Genomic DNA, 19,141 nt, shown 5'->3' with positions numbered 1-19,141 from the left:
TCACTCCTGATTTTGGGAACCATATGGGACGCCGGGGATCGAACCCAGGTTCCTCTTGGGCAGCCACTTGGAAGGCAAAAGCCCTGCCGCTGTGCTATCATGCAGGCCCCATGAAGCTAAAGGCATCTTTAAAGATGAAACACCACTGACCAAGAAAGTGGAAGTAAATATAAGTTAATGGCTCTACATAAATTTAAGAAACTTCCACATCTCAAAAGAAATGATGACCAGAGTACAAAGAAAAATAATGAAAAGGAGAAATTATTTACCCAACACTAATCAGATAGGGGTTAATATCAAAGTTGTATAAGGCATTGGTAGAACTTTACCAAAACATCCCATTCCAGTAAAAATGAAGGTAAGAGTTTTCTCAAAGAAATAATACAGATGGCCAAAAGTCACCTGAAAAAATGCTTTGCATCACTAATCTTCAGGGAAAAGCAAATCGAAAACACAGTATCATCTCACACCACAGAAACTGGCATACACAAAAGGAACAATAACAACCAGTGCCTACTTTTAATGCAGGGGAAAATGGACTCTCACTACAGCTGTTAGGAATTTGAGCCAGTCAGACCCTTCTAGAAATATGGGTATCTGTTAACAATCTAGGCATACATCTTCCATTTGACCCAGAAACTCCACTTCTTAGAATATCCCCCATAGGTCCAAAAACAAAATGGATAAAAGGCATTTGTAACCTTATGTTCTTGCTGCCTTAGTCACAAAAGCAAAAATCTGGAAACAACCAAGTGTCCAGAATTTAATACAGTAACCATGATACATATATACAATGAAATACTACTCAACCATAAGAAATTATAAAGTCATACAATTTTCTGTTATATGGAGGGATCTGGAGAGTATTACACTGAGTGAAATTATTCAGAGAAAGACTGACATAGAGATCTTTCTTATGCAGGATATAAAAAGAATATAATGATGGAATAACAAGTACCCAAAGATAATGTAAGCAAAGTACATTTGGGGGGGTTGGGTCACACCCGGCAGTGCTCAGGGGTTCCTCCTGTCTCCATGCTCAGAAATCGATCCAGGCAGGCACGGGGGACCATATGAGATGCCGGGATTTGAACCAATGACCTTCTGCATGGAAGGCAAACGCCTTACCTTCATGCTATCTCTCCGCACCTCCCCCCCCTTTTTAGGCTTTTTGGCTTTTGGGGCCACACCTGGTGACGCTCAGGGGTTACTCCTGGCTATGCTTTCAGAAATCACTCCTGATTTTGGGAACCATATGGGATGCTGCGGATCGAACCCAGGTCCCTCTTGGGTTCAACTGATAGTTGAAAATATGCCACTTGAGGAGCTGGTTGATAGAATACAGAACCCTATGCTGTATGAAAGTGTTCAGCTGAGGTGAAGAAGTGGTACTGAATGGTGATAAACTGTATGTATAAATCCTATCAGCAACAATATCACAAATCATAGTGCAAAAATTCACTTTAAAAGAATCTGCCTCTCATAGAAGCTACCTGGTGTATGGGAGGCAAACAGGGAGTGCAGGTGGGAGCAATCCTCAGAGTGGAGGAAAGATGACACTGATAAACTGATTGGTGTTGAACTTCATCTTCTTGAAACCAAGTCATGAATAACCTCATAATTCCACAATGACTAAAAATTTTTTAGTTAAAAACAATAAATTTTATATGGTGTAGTGAAACACTGAATAATTAGATAAATTAAATTTGAATTTTTAATTCAAACTTTTTAAATTAATTTGAAATGTAATGGTAAGTCAAATATTGTAACAAAGGCTGCAAGAGAAGAAGGGAAAGCAGGAACTGTTTTTAAAAAGTACACTTTCAGGCATTCTGACTGGTCACATCTCTGCTTTCCAGTTTCTTCATTTGTGAAGGACCTCTATTTTTTTCAATTTTATTAAAATCTAAGTCAAAGAGTAGGAAGATTCCTTAAAGAAATAATGAAAGAATTGTGATGACATCAAACCATTTCGTGTCTCTGAGGATATTATTCCCATTGCTACTAGTGTTTTGCATTGTTGTTTGGATCGCTGCCAATTCATTGGTAACTTGAAATTTGTTAATCGAAGACTATTTTTTGTTCACATGCATTTTCCCTGTGCACTGCTAACAAAATAAACATATAAAAGAAATGTCATTAAATAATTTGTAGGGAAACTTGCCTTTCTTTAGAGGGAAATCAGATTTCTTTTACCATTAGATTAGATTAAATTTCTCTTATTATTATTTCTCTTCTTATCAGAAGGATATTCTTCTAGCAAAGTTATATAAAATCTACCTGATCTCTAAACTACCTTTGTGTTCCTAGAACTTCAAGAGTTATTTGGAAAATCAGTATCAGAAGTCATTTTAGACTCATTGAAGAAAGAGTAAGCATATTATATGGGGTCAGAAAATCTAAGATCATATTAGAAGTAATGAAAATTTTATGAAAATTCTGTCAATTCTCACATTACCCATGAATATGTGTGTGTTTGTGTGTTATATATTTAGTTAGGTGGGTTATGATAGTAGAGAGATAGAGTACAGATAAACCTTTTCAACCACTTACACTTAATTGTGATTCCCTCAAGGACCTCTGGTAAAGTACCCTCAGTAAAGTAATTATCTAATTGCCATGATATAATTTCCATATTTCTATTTCAGTAGAATGTGTAGTTGGTTCTAAAATATGGATTTTAATTTATTATAGTTGATATTTTAGAAAAGAAAATCAATAATCATTTCTTACTGTGATTCTAAAATATTCTAAAAGAACCTGAAGTTCTAATTCTCTGGCCATGGATTCTTAATCTCTGAAAAGAATCAGTCATAACTCTGTTAGGATATCTATTTTCTCTTAAAAAAATAAAGGTCAGTGATAAAACACTATTGCCCTATATGTACTGAGACAAAGAAGTAAAATAGCATCAGTATTATAAACAACCTAACAAGGACCACAACTTATTTTTTATCTGTTATGTAAGCTCTTTTTTTATTTTTTGCTGACTTTTAATGATGAAAGTGGAAGGAAAAAGGAGGAAAAGCATTCAATTTTCTTGAATATCAACTATTCATCTATGTACTTTTTTCTGATCTAAATAAATACTGAATAATTTCAATTCAAAATATAAGCCAGTGTGCCTAATTTTACATTTTTTTAATTCACTAAATAAGAATTTTGCAAAGGAAAAAGAATAAGATATCACTTCATCTAACTCCTAAAAAGTAACTGTTAAATGAGGAAGTTCTGCACAGATTGTCATCAGGGCCTAAATGATAATGATAGTAGAAGATACTCTTTATGAGAATATGATGATAAAGTGTAACATCTATTTAATTAAATTGTTTCAAACTTTAAATTAAACTAAATAATTTTTAAACTAAGTCATGGATATTTTTCCAGGGTAATTTGATTACACTATATTGGTATGATTGTCAATAAAAGCTAAAATTAAGTTGTTATATGTACATATACATATATAACCTAGAACTACCAGTTTAACTACATTATCAGAAATAGTATTTAACGAGTTTTATAAAACAAAACATTACTGAAAACAAACACATTTATTAGGAATATAAAATATTTAAATTAGTGAATTTTCAAAGGGGCCAGGAGTGGGGATGTGACATAGTTATTATTCCTGAAGCCATGAAAATAAATTATCACTTAAATACTAATGTGCCAGAGCATTTATTTTTGCTATGAAGAATGCTTACCAATTCACAAATAATTTAATAAAGCCATCTAGAGATCTTTTAAAAACGCTAATATGGCTAAGTTGCTAGATTTTATCGAGAATGCACAAGTCTTTATCAAACAATAAAAAATAAAACTTAGATAAAATAAGCAGAATATTATTTTAGACCCTAGAAATTCATAGAGGAGAATAAGAACTAAATTTATCACACTAAATCTAAAGTTGTTTTTTTTCACACTGCACTGAAATGAAAGTACTTTATTTCAGCATTCTACTGATATACCCTGAAAACTCCTTTAAGCAGTCTTGTTCATTATTTTATCTCATCTTTAATATTATACTCTGTAAACAATTTTGATTAAATATGTATTTGAATAAATATAAATTATTTACTTGAAAAATAAAAAAGAAGAGATACTGAATTATTATTGATTCACTATTCAGAATAAACATACTAAGAATTAGTTCATAAGAAGTTAGTTTTCCTCCATGTTGAAGTATGTAAATTTTCCCTACAAGCCTTTTAATTGTTTTAATATTAATTTTTCCTCATAAAAATATAGCCCAATACAAAGTAAAAATATATTGACAAGATCCATTTTTATAGGATGGATGCATGAGAGCTGCTGCTGTAAATTATGAATCTCAATGATGGTAAGTTCTACCTTGATAAAAAAATTAATATTCCAGATTTTTGAGAAAAAATGTAAATTCAAGTACAGTACTGCAGTACATATACACAATGAAATATTATGCAGTAGTTAGGAAAAATGAGGTCATGAAATTTGCTTATACATGGATGGACATGGAGTTTTTTATATTTATAATTTTTTAAATCTTTATTTAAACACCTCAATTACAAGTATGATTATAGTTGGGTTTCAGTCATGTAAAGAATATCCCCATCACCAGTGCAACATTCCTATCACCAAGTCCCAAATCTCTCTCCTCCCCACCTCACCCCCACCTGTACTTTAGACAGGCTTTTCACTTCCCTCATTCATTCACATTGTTATGATAGTTCTCAGTGATATCATTGATATGATAATTCTCTAACTTTATTCACCACTTTTTGTGGTGAGCTTCATGTCATGAGCTGGACCTTTCAGCCCTCCTCTCTTAGTCTCTGAGGATTATTGCAAAAATAGCTTTTATTTTTCTTAAAACCCATAGACGAAGGAGACTATTCTGCATCTCTCTCTCTCTCTCTCTCTCTCCACCCCCTCTGGCTTATTTCACTCAGCCTAATAGATTCCAGGATATGGAGATTTTTATGCTGAATAAAATTAGCCAGAGAGAGGCCGGAGCAATAGCACAGTAGTAGTAGGGCATTTGCCTTGCATGCCTATGATGGTCAGGCCTCCAACAGCAACCTAAGAATGAAACACTAATATCTGTCTTTATGTTGGCATGAGTTTGTAGACACTGGACTCCTCACTGATTGCCAAACCCAAAATGTAAACAGGCCATGCCTAAAATGTATATAGCCACTCTTATATATTATTCCTCCTCCCCCATTCAGAAATCCTTCTATTCTCTCATCCGCCAATCCTGATCCATTATCTTTCTTTAACCCTCTTTATCCTCAATTATTAACTCATTAGGTACCAAGACCAACCTCCTGCTCCAATAAATCATCACCAAGCTCCCAACCGAAAGGACACCCTCCCAGCCCCACATCACATGCCTGAGCAAGAAATTAAACCAACACGCTGCCGATTTATGTTTTATGGTCCTTCTTCTTACACACCTAATCGTGGACTGTTGCATACTACTGATTCAGCCCCAGAAGGACCTCAGCCCAAGGACACTTCCCTTATGGCTACAAATAATTTCACAAACTCAACAAAACATGATGTGTGATGAAAAAATGCCCTGGACTCCACCTCCCATAAGAATATCTCAAAAGAGTCAATGAGAAAGCCTATATTTCCCTTATGTGTTTAATACCTCTACAATAATACTTCCTAGTCTGTTTTCCCCAAAAGTAAGTTAGCCTTATTAATAGCATTTTTTCTTTAATGTATCTTTTAAATGTATTTTTATTTCTTCTATCATCTATCTATCTATCTATCTATCTATCTATCTATCTATCTATCTATCTATCTATCTATCTACCTATCATCTATCATCTATCTATCAATCCTATGTCTTTTAGGCCAAGGGAATTCCTGTTCTAATTTCCCCAATATTTACAGTACCTATGCAAAAAAAAAAAAAAAAAAGAAAGGAATAAGAAAGAAGAATAAGAGGAAGAAGAAACACAACTCCCCCCCCCCCCTTTTTTTTTTTGGGCCACACCCGATGGTGCTCAGGGGTTACTCCTGGCTGTCTGCTCAGAAATAGCTCCCGGCTGGCACGGGGGACCATATGGGACACCGGGATTCGAACCAACCACCTTTGGTCCTGGATCGGCTGCTTGCAAGGCAAACGCCGCTGTGCTCTCTCTCCAGGCCCCACAACTCCCCTTTTTAAAAGAAATTGCTGGTCTGTTTTTTTTCCCCGTAGCTGATGGTTTTGGTTTTTGGTTTATTCTTTTTTTATTCTTTTTGTACTTTTGTTGTTACTCTCTTATTGTTTTTTTGTTTTGTTTTGTTTTGTTTCGTTACCTTTTTCTTCATCTTTCCCTTCCTTCTAAATGAATATTTATGACACCTAAACTGACTCCACCTAATTTTTCTTTTTTTTTGTTTGCCGCCCCCCCCCCAATGGTACCAAGACTAGACAGTCATATGTTCATTTGGTGGAAATAAAAAATGATCGGACTTGACTACCAAATCCAAAGTCAATGACAACAGAACTGATACCCAAACTACAACAAGTGGAAAACAGTTCCACTAGCATTTTGGGGGTTTAAAGAGGGAGATGTGGGGTGCATGCTGGAAACAGGAATGGAGGGAGGACAACACTGGTGGCAGTAAGAAAAACTTATGGCAGTAAGAGGGGTTGAGGTGAACCTGCCTACCCCAGTCTGAAAAGAGCCCAGAGGCTTAGTTTAAAGACTGTTGGACGTGGAGTTATGTCAGCTTGGCATCGCTTCTAAAATTGGACGTGAAACAGTGAAGCTGGGCCACTTACATTGTAGGATGTCACCGGGGTGCAGTTATAGGGACTTCAGTAAGGTGGCATTTAGTCTGACTTACTTCCAAGGATGCCCCAGATTTTTCAGTGACTAATCTCAGAAAAGAAATCAAGCCAATGAAAATCACAAATACACTCATCTTTGGGCCAAAAACCCTGCCCCTCCCCACGAAACTCAAGCAGACATACCATACATCTAAGTCTCTGGCATATAACCACCTAGCTTCATAATTTTATGACCAATATCAAGATATTTCAAGTTTATAAATAATTCCAGTTCTAAAACTCCTGGAGCACACCACCATATATGTCACCGCAAACCACCTCCCAGTTCTGTAACATTGACAGCTCAGTGGAGCACAGCAAATTAGATAAAAAGTGGCATAGAAGTACACTAGTATCAGTGGTATTAAAATAACAAGAAGGCACACCTAGCAATAAAAAACTCAGCATTATCTCAAACAATGACTTTAATAATACCATTGTGTGATATAATAATTTTCACAACTTTTTTAAGTGAATACATTTTTGATAATCCCACTGGCTATTTTGTTGTAATAAGCAGTAAAAATAAGTTAATTTGTGCCTATTAGGGGAGTAGGCTTGGAGAGAGAGTGGGTGGGAAAATAGAAATATTGACGGAGGAGTTGTCATACTGGTATTAGAACATTGCATGCCTGAAACTACTGTAATGAGCAACTTTTTAAATCAATAAATGTTTCTGACTTTCTAAAGCCAGAAAAATAAGAACTTTTCTAACTCTGCTCCTGAATGCTTATATTACTTAATATTTTTATTCTTTTTTTATTGATGTAATTTTTTATTATTTATTTTACAACTTACCTTCCCTTGACTATTTTCTTTTCTTTTTTTCCATTTATTTAAACATCTTGATTACATATATGATTGTGATTAGGTTTCAGTCATGTAAAGAACACTCCCTTCACCAGTGCAACATTCCCATCACCAATGTCCCAAATCTCCCTCCATCCCATCCCACCTCCACCTGTACTCCAGACAGGCTTTCCAGTTCCCTCATTCATTCACATGATTATGGTAGCTCTCTGTGTAGTTATTTCTATAACTACATAGTTATATAAGAGTTCTATAAGGAACTCTTATCCACTGCTGGTGGGAATGCCATCTAGTCCAACCTCTATGGAAAGCGATATGGAGATTCCTCCAAAATCTGGAAATTGAGCTCCCATTCGACCCAGCTATTCCACTCCTAGGGATATACCCTAAGAACACAAGAATACAATACAAAAAACCCTTCCTCACACCTATATTTATTGCAGCATTAGTCACAATAGCCAGGCTCTGGAAACAATCAAGATGCCCTTCAACAGTCGAATGGCTAAAGAAACTGTGATACATATACAAAATGGAATATTATGCAGCTGTCAGGAGAGATAAAGTCATGAAATTTTCCTATACATTATGTACATGGAATCTATCATGCTGAGTGAAATAAGTCAGGGGGAGAGAGAGACGCAGAATAGTCTCACTCATCTATGGGTTTTAAGAAAAATAAAAGTAATTTTTGCAACAATCCTCAGAGACAATGAGAGGAGGGCTGGAACTTCCAGCTCACTTCATGAAGCTCACTACAAAGAGTGGTGAGTGCAATAATATAAATATTTTTATTCTTAAAAATATTGAAGAACATGAGAATGTGGACCAACATAAATACAAGTAGTCATGTCACTGTTAACACATTATGAAGCTACACATACCAATTGGTTTGCCATTGTTTATAATACATTAAAATAAGAAAAGGCAAGAATATTATTAGATTATAGATAGGTACATACTTTTATTGAGAGGTAGAAATGTCAAGCATGATATAAAGTTAAACTATTTTTTTTCCTAAAAATAAATGTACTTATCCTCAAAAGAAGAGACTTTGACACAAGGTATCTTGCAAAAATCAAAGCAAGAGATAATACAGACGTTAAAGGATTTCTTTATATGTTACAAATATTAGATATAATTATGACCATCAAAAGAAATAAATTTAAGAGTATGACCGGGGACTGGTGAGGTGGCACTAGAGGTAAGGTGCCTGCCTTGCAAGTGCTAGCCAAGGAAGGACTGTGGTTCGATCCCCCGGCATCCCATATGGTTCCCCCAAGCTGGGGCAATTTCTGAGCCCTTAGCCAGAAGTAACCCCTGAGCATCAAACGGGTGTGGCCCCCCAAAAAAACAAACAAAAAACTTAAAAAAAAAAAGAGTATGACATGAGCACTGTTACAATCATGACTGGACAGTATATATCCTCGGTCCAATAAAAAAGCCCTAGTCTAGGGTTCGACCAAAAATCTGTAAAACAACCAAGATCTCTATTTCCAGAGGTCTGACTGAGACAATCACAACTGAACAGTGTAGGGTACCTATCTGAGACCCACCCATTTCTGGGAGGGGTCTTGGGAACTGGAAACATAATGAAAGACTCTATCCCAGGCTCTATCCTAGTATCAGCGCAAAGACCAAGACCACCAACTACAGAAGACGATTTAAAACGACACTGAAGGAACAGAACTTCTAGAACCACAAAGAATGACTTCATCATAAGCTCCACTCCTTGACCTGTGCAGACACTAAGATCTCTAGATACAGAGGTTTGATTTTATCACCCATTTCGAAGCAGAAGTCTTCCATACACCACAAAAGCACTGAAAGGAGAATAAATGAACATGCAAGAAGTATATAGTTAATCCCATTACAGTATACTTCAAGGATGGAGAAACCCTATATCTCTTAGGCCAAGGGAATTCCCTCTCTAATGCCCCCAATATTTACTGTGCCTATGCAGGGAGAAAAAAACACAAAATAATCTCTTGACTTCTTTGTTTTGATGTAGATATGGAAGTTGATGTCTCCAATATTATTTTATTTTATTTTATATTTTTCTTTCTTTATGCACTCTAGCATGTTGTTATTTCAGGAGTGAGACTATTATGTGGTGCTTATATCTATTGCTGTAGTGCTCACTGGATATTTTATTTGATATTTCTTTTGTATTGTGGTGTTTCAATTCCTTTTTTCCTTTCCTCTCTCAAACTGAGGTTGAGAGCCTCTAGAAGGACTCCACCCATTTTCGGCTTATTTGATTTTTACCCCATTTTATTATTTTATTGCTTTTCTTTTCTTTAAACAAAACCACATAACTTAAACTATCTAGTTCTGCCTCTAAAATAGAGGGGGAAACAAGGGAGGGTACCAGGACCAAACAGATGTACGATCACTATGTAGTAAGCTAGACACAGGGGGACCACTTACTCTAGCAGCCCAGGAGGTAAGCGATGGGGATATGGGATGCAAGATGGGAATGGGGGTGGAGGGAGGACAAATTTGGTGATGGGAATTCCCCTGATTCAATGTTAATATGTACCTAAATTATTACTGTGAAATATATGTAAGCCAATATGGTCAAAATAAAAATTAAATATAAAAATAAATAAGTAAATAATATAATATGAGCACCATTAAGCTTGGGCAAAATCAAAAAATAAGAAAAATGGAAGAAGGTAAGAAAGAAAAGGAGTGAAAGCAATAACTCATTTAAGTAGAACAATTAAAATGAAACATTAATAAAATAAGTAAATGTGGTCTCTCTTCTCCACTGTTTCCTAAAATTCATTCTTTATATATTTCCACAATGTATTAACTCGATTGAACCAGAGAAAAAACAGACACTCAAAATATGAGTTTTCTTTTTCTTTTTCTTTTTTTTTTATTTTTAGTGTGACCAAAGTGCATTACAAATCTTTCACTGCATCATTTATGGTACATAGTGACAATGAATGAGGGGCATTCCCACCACCAGTGCTGTCCTCCCTACACCCCTGTTCCCAGTATGCATCCCATATCTCCCTCCTTTACCCCCCAGTATGCTAGTGCAAGTGGTCTCCACTTTACAGCTTGCTGTATATTGAGCATCTATTCCACCGTCATTGGCGATAAAAAGGATAAGAAAAAACAGAGAAAAAAATTTGGTGACAACTACCAAAGAAAGAAAGGAGAGAGAAAAAAAAGAAAAGAAAAATGGAAGAAAAAAAGAAAAAAATGAACCTGGCAAATAAAAATAAAAATAAATCTCTAAATAATAACCACAAGAGTGAAAAAGAATGAGAAAAGTGGAAGAAAAAAGAGAAGAAAAATAAAGTCAAAAACTAACAAATCAAAATAAAACAAGAAAAAGTATGGGTGCTGGAGTGGTAGGGTTTGGCGTTTCCCCCACTTTTTTTTTTTTTTTTTTTTTTGCATAGGCACAGTAAGCATTGGGGAAGAAAGGGAATTCCCGTGGCCTAAGAGATTCAGGGTTTCTCCATCCTTGAAGCATACCATCATGGGATCAACCCCTGGCTTCATATATACTCATTACCTCATCCCAAAGGCTTTTTTGTGATGCCAGGAAAGTGTCCTCTCGGTTGTGTGTGAGAAAATCAAGCCACTGTAGCTAGCGATCTTGGTATTTGCACAGGTTATAGGTCAGGGTCTAGGATAGAGTCTCTAGAGGTTCCTATCCATCGTTGTTGTTGTGTTCAGTCTTCTGTAACACTTGCTCCCTGTTTTCGTTCAGCTCCTAAGCCGAAGCCTAGGATATTATGGATCCAAAGGTTCTGCTCAGTCTCTGTTGTTCAAGTTGGACCTCTGCAATAAGACATCTTGTTGTTGTTGTTTTTTATGTGTCCTGGACTACAGCCTAGGGTAGGGTTTTCCTTATTAGTCTCAAGGTAGGCTCTGTTGAATCATGGTTGTCAAAGTCAGTTTTCTGTTGTTGGTGCTCTTATTTTTCACAGTTCAAAGGACGATATCTCTTCTGATTTCCATTTAGTGTTAGGTGATGTGATAAGACAGTCTGGTCTTAGGTCAAGTTTTCCTTTCCTCGTTGTCATATCAAAACTGGCACAAGTTGGTGGCAGAGTAGTGTTATAAATCTCCCAATGGAGCTTAGTTCCTGGTGGTGTTGCCCGGAACTGTATCATTTCTACGTTGGGGATCTGGGGTTTCGGATTGGACTAACACTGTCCAATCTCCTGGGGACTGATTGTATCCACATGACACATGTTCAGGATGGGAGGCACCCTTCTGCTATAAAAAGTGAGTTCTTATCCCTAGAAGATAAGATCTTGTTTCTGTGTCTATGGTTTCCCCCTTTTTTTTACTGTGCCCATACAAAAACGTATGGTGTAATACTGTGTTGCTGGTGCTATTCTGGGTAAGGATGACAGGCTGCACATAGTCTCTGTCCTCTGGTTTTGTTCTGAGCTTTTATCTCAGTCAAGGCTTTTTGTACCAAGCAGCACCAAAAATGGTAAGGATAGAGAAAAAATGTATATATTAAAATAGAACAAATAAATAAAACTGAGTTATAAAGAAAAGGTATCCTGATCCGTTATCTTCCCCCAATTTAACCCTCTTTACCCTCAGTTCCTAACTCAGTAGGCACCGAGATTGACCTCCTGCCCCAACAGACCACCTTCCAGTTTCTCAGTGAAAGACACCCTCTGGGTCCCTGTTCTCGTGCATCGGCAAAGAACTACAACCAGCAAGGCTGCTGACTCAAGCTTGATGGCCCCTCTCACCCCCACCAAATTGTGGACTGTTGCACGATACAAGAATCGGCCTCAGCAAAACTCCCAGCTCAAAGACACTATATGGTCTCGTAAAGCATCAAAGCATCTCTCAAGCTCAATTCCAAGGCCTGTGAATCGAAAAGTACCTTGGCTTTTACTTCCCACAAGAATATATCAAAAGACTTAATTGGGAGTCTTATATTGCTTATGGAAGCTCAATACCTGTATAACAATAAATTTTAAGATGTGCATTCCTAAATATAAAAATATGAGTTTTCTGTTAGAAAAAAGTATGTACAAAACTATCATTAAGACCACAGTAAATCACTGATAAAAAAAATCACAAGATAAAATGTAGATTGAGAAACTATATTGGTTATTGTGAGCCTTCAAATCTTACTTATATTCCAGTGTAAACATATATTTTAATAAATTCATGGTATTCTGCATACTATTTTTTAAAATAAAATGAAAATCTTTTCAGAGTATTGTGAAAAGATTGTTTAACTTGTTTATTTCTCAGAGTGTAAATGAAGGGGTTCAACAAAGGGGCAACAGATGTGGCAAGCAGAGAAACTGTCTTATTTATGGCCACTTCATCCTTAGCTGAAGGCTTGACATATATAAACATTACACTGCTATAACTGAGGCTAACCACAATCAAGTGAGAAGAACAGGTGGAGAAAGCTTTCTTCCTTTGCTGAGCAGAGGGCAATCGTAGAATCATCCTAATGATGCATATGTAGGATATAACCACACACACAAGAGTCACTATGAATGTCAGAGCAGCAAAAACTATGACCATCTGCTCTATGAACCAAGTATCTGAACACGAATTCTTTAGAACTGGAGAAGCATCACAGAAATAATGATCAATACCAGAGCCACAAAATTCCAGATGAAGAGTCAGAACAAGGGGTGGGAGAATAATTACTAAACCAGATGCCCAGCAACAGATGATGAGAATCATGCAGACTCTTCTGTTCATAATGGTGACATAATGCAGGGGTTTGCAGATAGCCACATAGCGATCATAAGACATCACAGCCAAGAGGAAAAAATCTGTAGCTCCAAAGAGGACAGCAAAAAAGATTTGACTAAAACAGGCCTTGACAGAGATGGTCTTGTCCCCACTTAAAATAATATGCAGGTATTTGGGAACACAGGCTGTGGTGAATGATATTTCTAAGAAAGAAAAATTTTGAAGAAAAAAATACATGGCTGTTTTTAAATGAGAATCCACCAAGATGAGAAATATTATAGCCAAATTCCCAGTTGTACTTAATAAATATGCCAGAAACATATATATACAGAGCAAAGTCTCTAGTTTGGGGTCATTTGTCAATCCCAGTAAGATGAACGTAGTGATAGAAGAGTGGTTCCTCATTACTGACTTCACTGTACAGCCAATCTTCATATAAAATTCACAAAAATTGAATCTGAAGAGTCATATGAAAATATGGCATGATCAAATACTGATCATCAGTAAAAAATTCTACCCTCTTACCTGATGATCTTTCTAAAATCAGTAAATAAAATTACTCCATCAACTCCACTGCATTTGCATTAAATTAATGTATAACAAATAGGAGCCAATTTGTTTGCATTCAGTTCCCATATATCTTATGTGCTAGATGAGCAATTTTGGACGACATTTTAACTATCTATATTCCCAATTTCTTTTTTTAAATATATTTTATTTAAACACTTTAATTACAACCATGATTGTGGTTGGGTATCTGTCATATAAAGAACACCCCCCATCACCAGTACAACATTCCCATCACCAATGTCCCAAATTGAATCTTATATTTAGGCCAATGATAAATACTAAATCATAAAACTAATACAAGTCATATGATTAAATCATGTAACATAATTTTCTGACGTATTTTATTTATTTTCTGAAGGGAATTTAAGTCATCTCAAGAAGGGTTTCATTAATCGCATAACACTTCTCCTTCTATATTTTTGTGTCATTGATTCTTATACTATACGAAATTAGGATCATTAACCTATGTATGCTTCACTCTGGTGCTCCTTACTGAATTACATAAATATTTACATTGGGCATTAACATTTCTATTATGTACCTTTCCATAGGTTCAGATAGCTGAGTGGAAGAACAAACATTAAAGCTATCAATGTGAATTCATCATTACTTAAATTTGTAAGCAAAAGTAATTTGGATATAAAAATCTACATGCACTTACATATGTTGTATTATTTATGTTAATGTTTCTATTTCCTAAACCTACTGAAATTGTTAAGGAAAATAATTAGCTTAGAGTTCATCCTTTGATCTGTTTCCCACTAAAATAAAATATATAACGCTCAAAAATGGCCTGCTCCAAAACTAATGCTGAGTAGGAACTTAGCACAGAGAGTTATGAAATGCTCAGAAAAACAATTGATTGTCACAAAGTCCACATAAACCAAGTTGAAAGTATGGTTTGCCAAAGTGGAAGGTTTGAGCAATTATTAAGTATAACAACTAATTATAAGCCATGGTAACTAGAAAATCTTAAGTCCATAAGTAGCCTAATAGTTAAGTTGGAAAATGAAGGTACTTATTTATAGTAGAATATGAGGAACCTGACAGTAGGTGACAAGAAAGTTTGATGCTAAAATTAAACATTTTAAAATAACAGGGGAAGAATTGAATCAGACATAAAATATATAAAAAATAAATACACATAAATTTGTTGCAGGTTGCATAACTTTAAGGCATCTCAGATAGCTTATTTAAAGCAAAACAAGTAAAGTGATTTTACAATGGAGAAATAGGAAAACTTTAGCTGATAAGTAGATGTGTCACTCTGGGAATAACATACAAGCTACATTATACTACAGCTGAGAATAAATCACTTGAATCTAATAACAAGAAAAATCTGATACAAACAAGATGAAAAATGTTTGTTAGAAACAGCCTGTTGAATGTGAAGCTAACTGTTATAAAAATGTACCTTGAAAGAAAAATAGGTGATTTGCTAATAAGCACAATAAAACATAGGCTTTGTTAATATTCTAAATAAAGAAGGCATCATGAGAAAATAAATTTTATTTAATCTCCTTCAGATCCAGAGCAAATATGTGATCAACTATCATGGATCATATAGTGAAATCTAGATAGACATTAATGTAATAACAAAGCCATACAAGGAAAGGGATTATGCATTGCCATATTTCCAGGTATCAGAACAAAGGTGACAGATTCAAAAGAAGTCCCAGAAACTTTTTGATTTTATAGAGTTTAGTGTTTTCTGGTGCCAATGATCATAGGAACAATGAGGATACAGCAATAGAAAAGAGAAGGCTTATTTCTTATTAAGGACCCCTTAATGAGTAGATAATTATAATAGAGTGAGGAGGATACAAGGTTGCATTCTATTGTGATTATGAAACAGCTATGACAGAGAATATACTTTTAGTGAGAGAGGAGTGGTTCTTAATTTAATCTAGTAAAATTAAGAATTTAATTTAATTATATTAAATAAATTATATGTTAACTTACTTATTTTTCAATATAGTTAATAATTTAGATATATAGAATTGATACTTATAAAACAATGCATAAACTAATATAATTTTGATAAATATAATTTTATTATGTTCAAAAACAATGCTGGACAACACCAAAACAAGGAAGATTATTTGAAGATCTGTTTTCATTGTAAGTTGATTTGCTAAAAGACACAATCTCAGTATTCTGTCAGTATTAAGGAGTGCTAAATAGATAATTGATAAGAAAAAGACATAGAAAGACATGAAAAGAGAGAGTTTTGAAAAATTCTGTGAGTAGCTTGTCTTTTACACAAACCAATGTGCTTGGCATTCCACCAATATAATGATGCATAAATAAATGCCTTGCCTACATTTTCTCAGATAAAGATTTGTTTAATCTAAAAATCTCAAAAAGTACTATATAAGTACTTAATAAATTAGAAAAATATTTTGGAAGCTAGTAATTCATGTAAAGATTTTAGAATGAAAAATTATAAGTATTAGACAGAGAAAAATATACATATGTTATCTTTCTAATAAAACACCCAGTACTTACATTTGACATTCCTTAATTTTTTTACTTGGAATGTATATCTCAAATGAATTCAGTTATTCTCCAGTTGATCCAAAAATAACAATGAACATTTTATTAAATTTCTAAGTATTGCCCTTAGAAATGTATTCACACTATAAATCTATCTAAAATCTATGCACATGGCAAATATGTGCATGGCTCCTAAGCAGTGAGTACACCATCCATCCACTTAAAATTTAAAAATATATTTATTAATAAAAAAGAAACATCAAAGTTAAGACGCAAAATAGTTCAGAAATCTCTAGTTCAGAACTAATTGGTGTTCTGTTTTTATGAAAAAAGAAAGAATTTACATGAAAGACACATTTTTTTCAATGCACTAGTACAGAGAAATATAAAAGAAAATATGAAAAAATCTCTAGTGAATTTGAAATGTAATTAAGCAAATAAATGAAATCCCAGACTATGTGCCAAAGAGGAGTGTGGAGAGACAAATTTCCCAGAGAGAGAAAAAAAGAAATGATAATAATTAAGACTCTAATTACAAACCAGAAATATACTTCACAATTTAATAGCTTAATTTAATAGCTTAAGCAGTGGGTCAAATGAAAAAAAATAGCTGTAGTATAAATGATTAAATTTTTAAATGCATATCTAATACATGGATTCATAAGAACATAAGACAACTGAAAAACTCAAGAAACATTTATAAACAAACACTATTAAAAATAAACAAACACTATTACTCTGTATATTCATCCTTTAAAATGTGGCCATATTTACATGCTCATAATGTATTTAAGAATATTGTTATATATATTTTACTTATATTTTGTATGAAGTATACATTAAACTTTTTCTTAATAGTTCAATAAGATGATATAAAATATTGTTTGTTTATTATAAATTGTTTATAGAATGAGTAGCTTTCAATTACTTCTAGGCTAACATTTTTGTAGTCAATAATTAATGAATTATGTTTTGCCAACAGATTGTTCTAAGAATGATCTCCAATACACTGGTTGCTTTATCTGACTCTAGTTTTCTTTTTTTTGTTGTTGTTTTATTTTGGATAAGAGGTTATAGAAATTGGTTCAAGACAAAACATGTAATCCTATCTAAACATTGGGAGAAGAAATATGCACAAAGTTTCTCAAAGAAGAAATACAGATAGCTAAAAGGCAAGTGAAAAAACTGTTCCACAACATAAATCATCAGGGAGATGCAAATCAAAACAACAATAAAATAATATCTCACACATAAAAAGACTGGCTCATGTTACAATGTACAAGAACCAGTGCTGGCAATGATGGCCATAATTATCAAAGTTGGTGGGAGCGAAAGGAGTAATCAAGTTTTTGAAAAGGAAATATGTTTTGTTAAAGTACATGATCTAGACCAGGCAGAGCACAGTGTGGTGTGCCCATCTATAGTAAAGAAAAAACTTCTGCCCAGCAGCTCAGATAGAAGTCACTCCCAGGGACTCATGGATTACCTAGCCAGACCAGTCCAAAATTTACAAGGTTTCAAGATAATCTCTCAATAACATAAACTTCCCTGACCCTTCCCTGGTAGTGGAGAATAGAGAAAGGTATATTATGACATTGATAGTTGGAACTTGTCACTCTGGACAAGAACTGGATGCTGAAAATGGATAAGTGACATGTATGGTACCCTTTAATTCACAATATTGCAAACCATGGTGTCATAAAGAAAATTTTGCACACCTCAGTGTCATAAAGGAATAGAGAGATAGAGAGAAAAAAGCAAAATGCCTGCCCCTGACATAGGTAGAAGAGGGTGAAGGGGAAGGAAACAAGGGACATTGGTGGTGGGAAAAGTGTACTGGTAAAGGGTGGTGTATTCAATTCTATGATTGAAACTCAAGTATGAATAATTTTTTAATAAATATGCTTAAATAAAAATTATTTTTAAAATGTTTCAGGCACTCTATCATAATTCCTTTATGATATATCATATGCCTTTAACAAAGTGCTATTTTTGTTTTTGTGTGTATTTTAGATTGGTTTCTTGCAGCACACTCTAAAGTGTCAATAGATTTTTTTCCTTTCAGTGAAATCACAACTTTTCTCTGGAGCACTGTTCTTGTTTTAAAAGATTGTTAAAATGTTTTTCTCTTTTACCTGTTTCACCTACAGATTGTAGGGTTTCAAATTTTCAGCATATTTTGGTTATCAAGAGGAAACATTTTGAAATGTTTTGCTTCCTTATTATCAGAAATCAAAGCATTTTTCCTTGAGAAGGGTGTTCACTATCCAGAATTAACAAACGATCAGTGGATTCAAAAACTGTATTTCATGGTGGATGTTACTTCACATCTAAATTCGCTTAATCATAAACTACAGGGGAAAGGAAACACAATTTTTTCAATGTTAGAAGAAGTTATTTCGTTTGAAAACAAATTATCTGTTTTGCTCAAGATTTTGACAGAGAAACTTTGATTCACTTTCCAAACCTGTTGAAACATCGCCAAGAAAATAATTCTGATATTGACATTACCTATTTTAAAACAGCACTTTTAAATATGAGGGAAGCTTTTCTCAAGAGGTTTCAGGATTTCAGAAACAGCAAAGTGACGTTGGCTTTTGTTTAAATACCTCTGGATGCCATTGTAAGGGAATTAAAATTTTATCCCTTTAATATCGACACTGGCAACTTTGAAATGCAATTTCTGGATTTAAAAACATAGAACTGTGGAGTTCGAAATTTGAACGTCTCTGTGCTAATTTAGAA

The 19,141-nt window shown here is 34.5% G+C and overlaps 2 protein-coding genes across 2 annotated transcripts in view; one reads left to right on the top strand and one right to left on the bottom strand.

Moving 5' to 3' along the window:
* DNAJC14 (DnaJ heat shock protein family (Hsp40) member C14) overlaps nt 1-19,141 on the top strand; it is a 1,080,043-nt gene that overhangs the window by 492,215 nt on the left and 568,687 nt on the right. The window lies entirely within an intron of this gene.
* Nucleotides 12,800-13,741, bottom strand: LOC126023046 (olfactory receptor 6C2-like). The gene has a single exon (XM_049784100.1). The coding sequence runs from the start codon at nt 13,733-13,735 to the stop codon at nt 12,800-12,802; it is 936 nt and encodes a 311-aa protein (XP_049640057.1). The 5' UTR covers nt 13,736-13,741.

This window comes from Suncus etruscus, chromosome 11 (assembly GCF_024139225.1).
Source record: "Suncus etruscus isolate mSunEtr1 chromosome 11, mSunEtr1.pri.cur, whole genome shotgun sequence".
Lineage (NCBI taxonomy): Eukaryota > Metazoa > Chordata > Mammalia > Eulipotyphla > Soricidae > Suncus > Suncus etruscus.
Note: the sequence above shows the minus strand (reverse complement) of the source record. Positions and strands in the feature narration are given on the sequence as shown.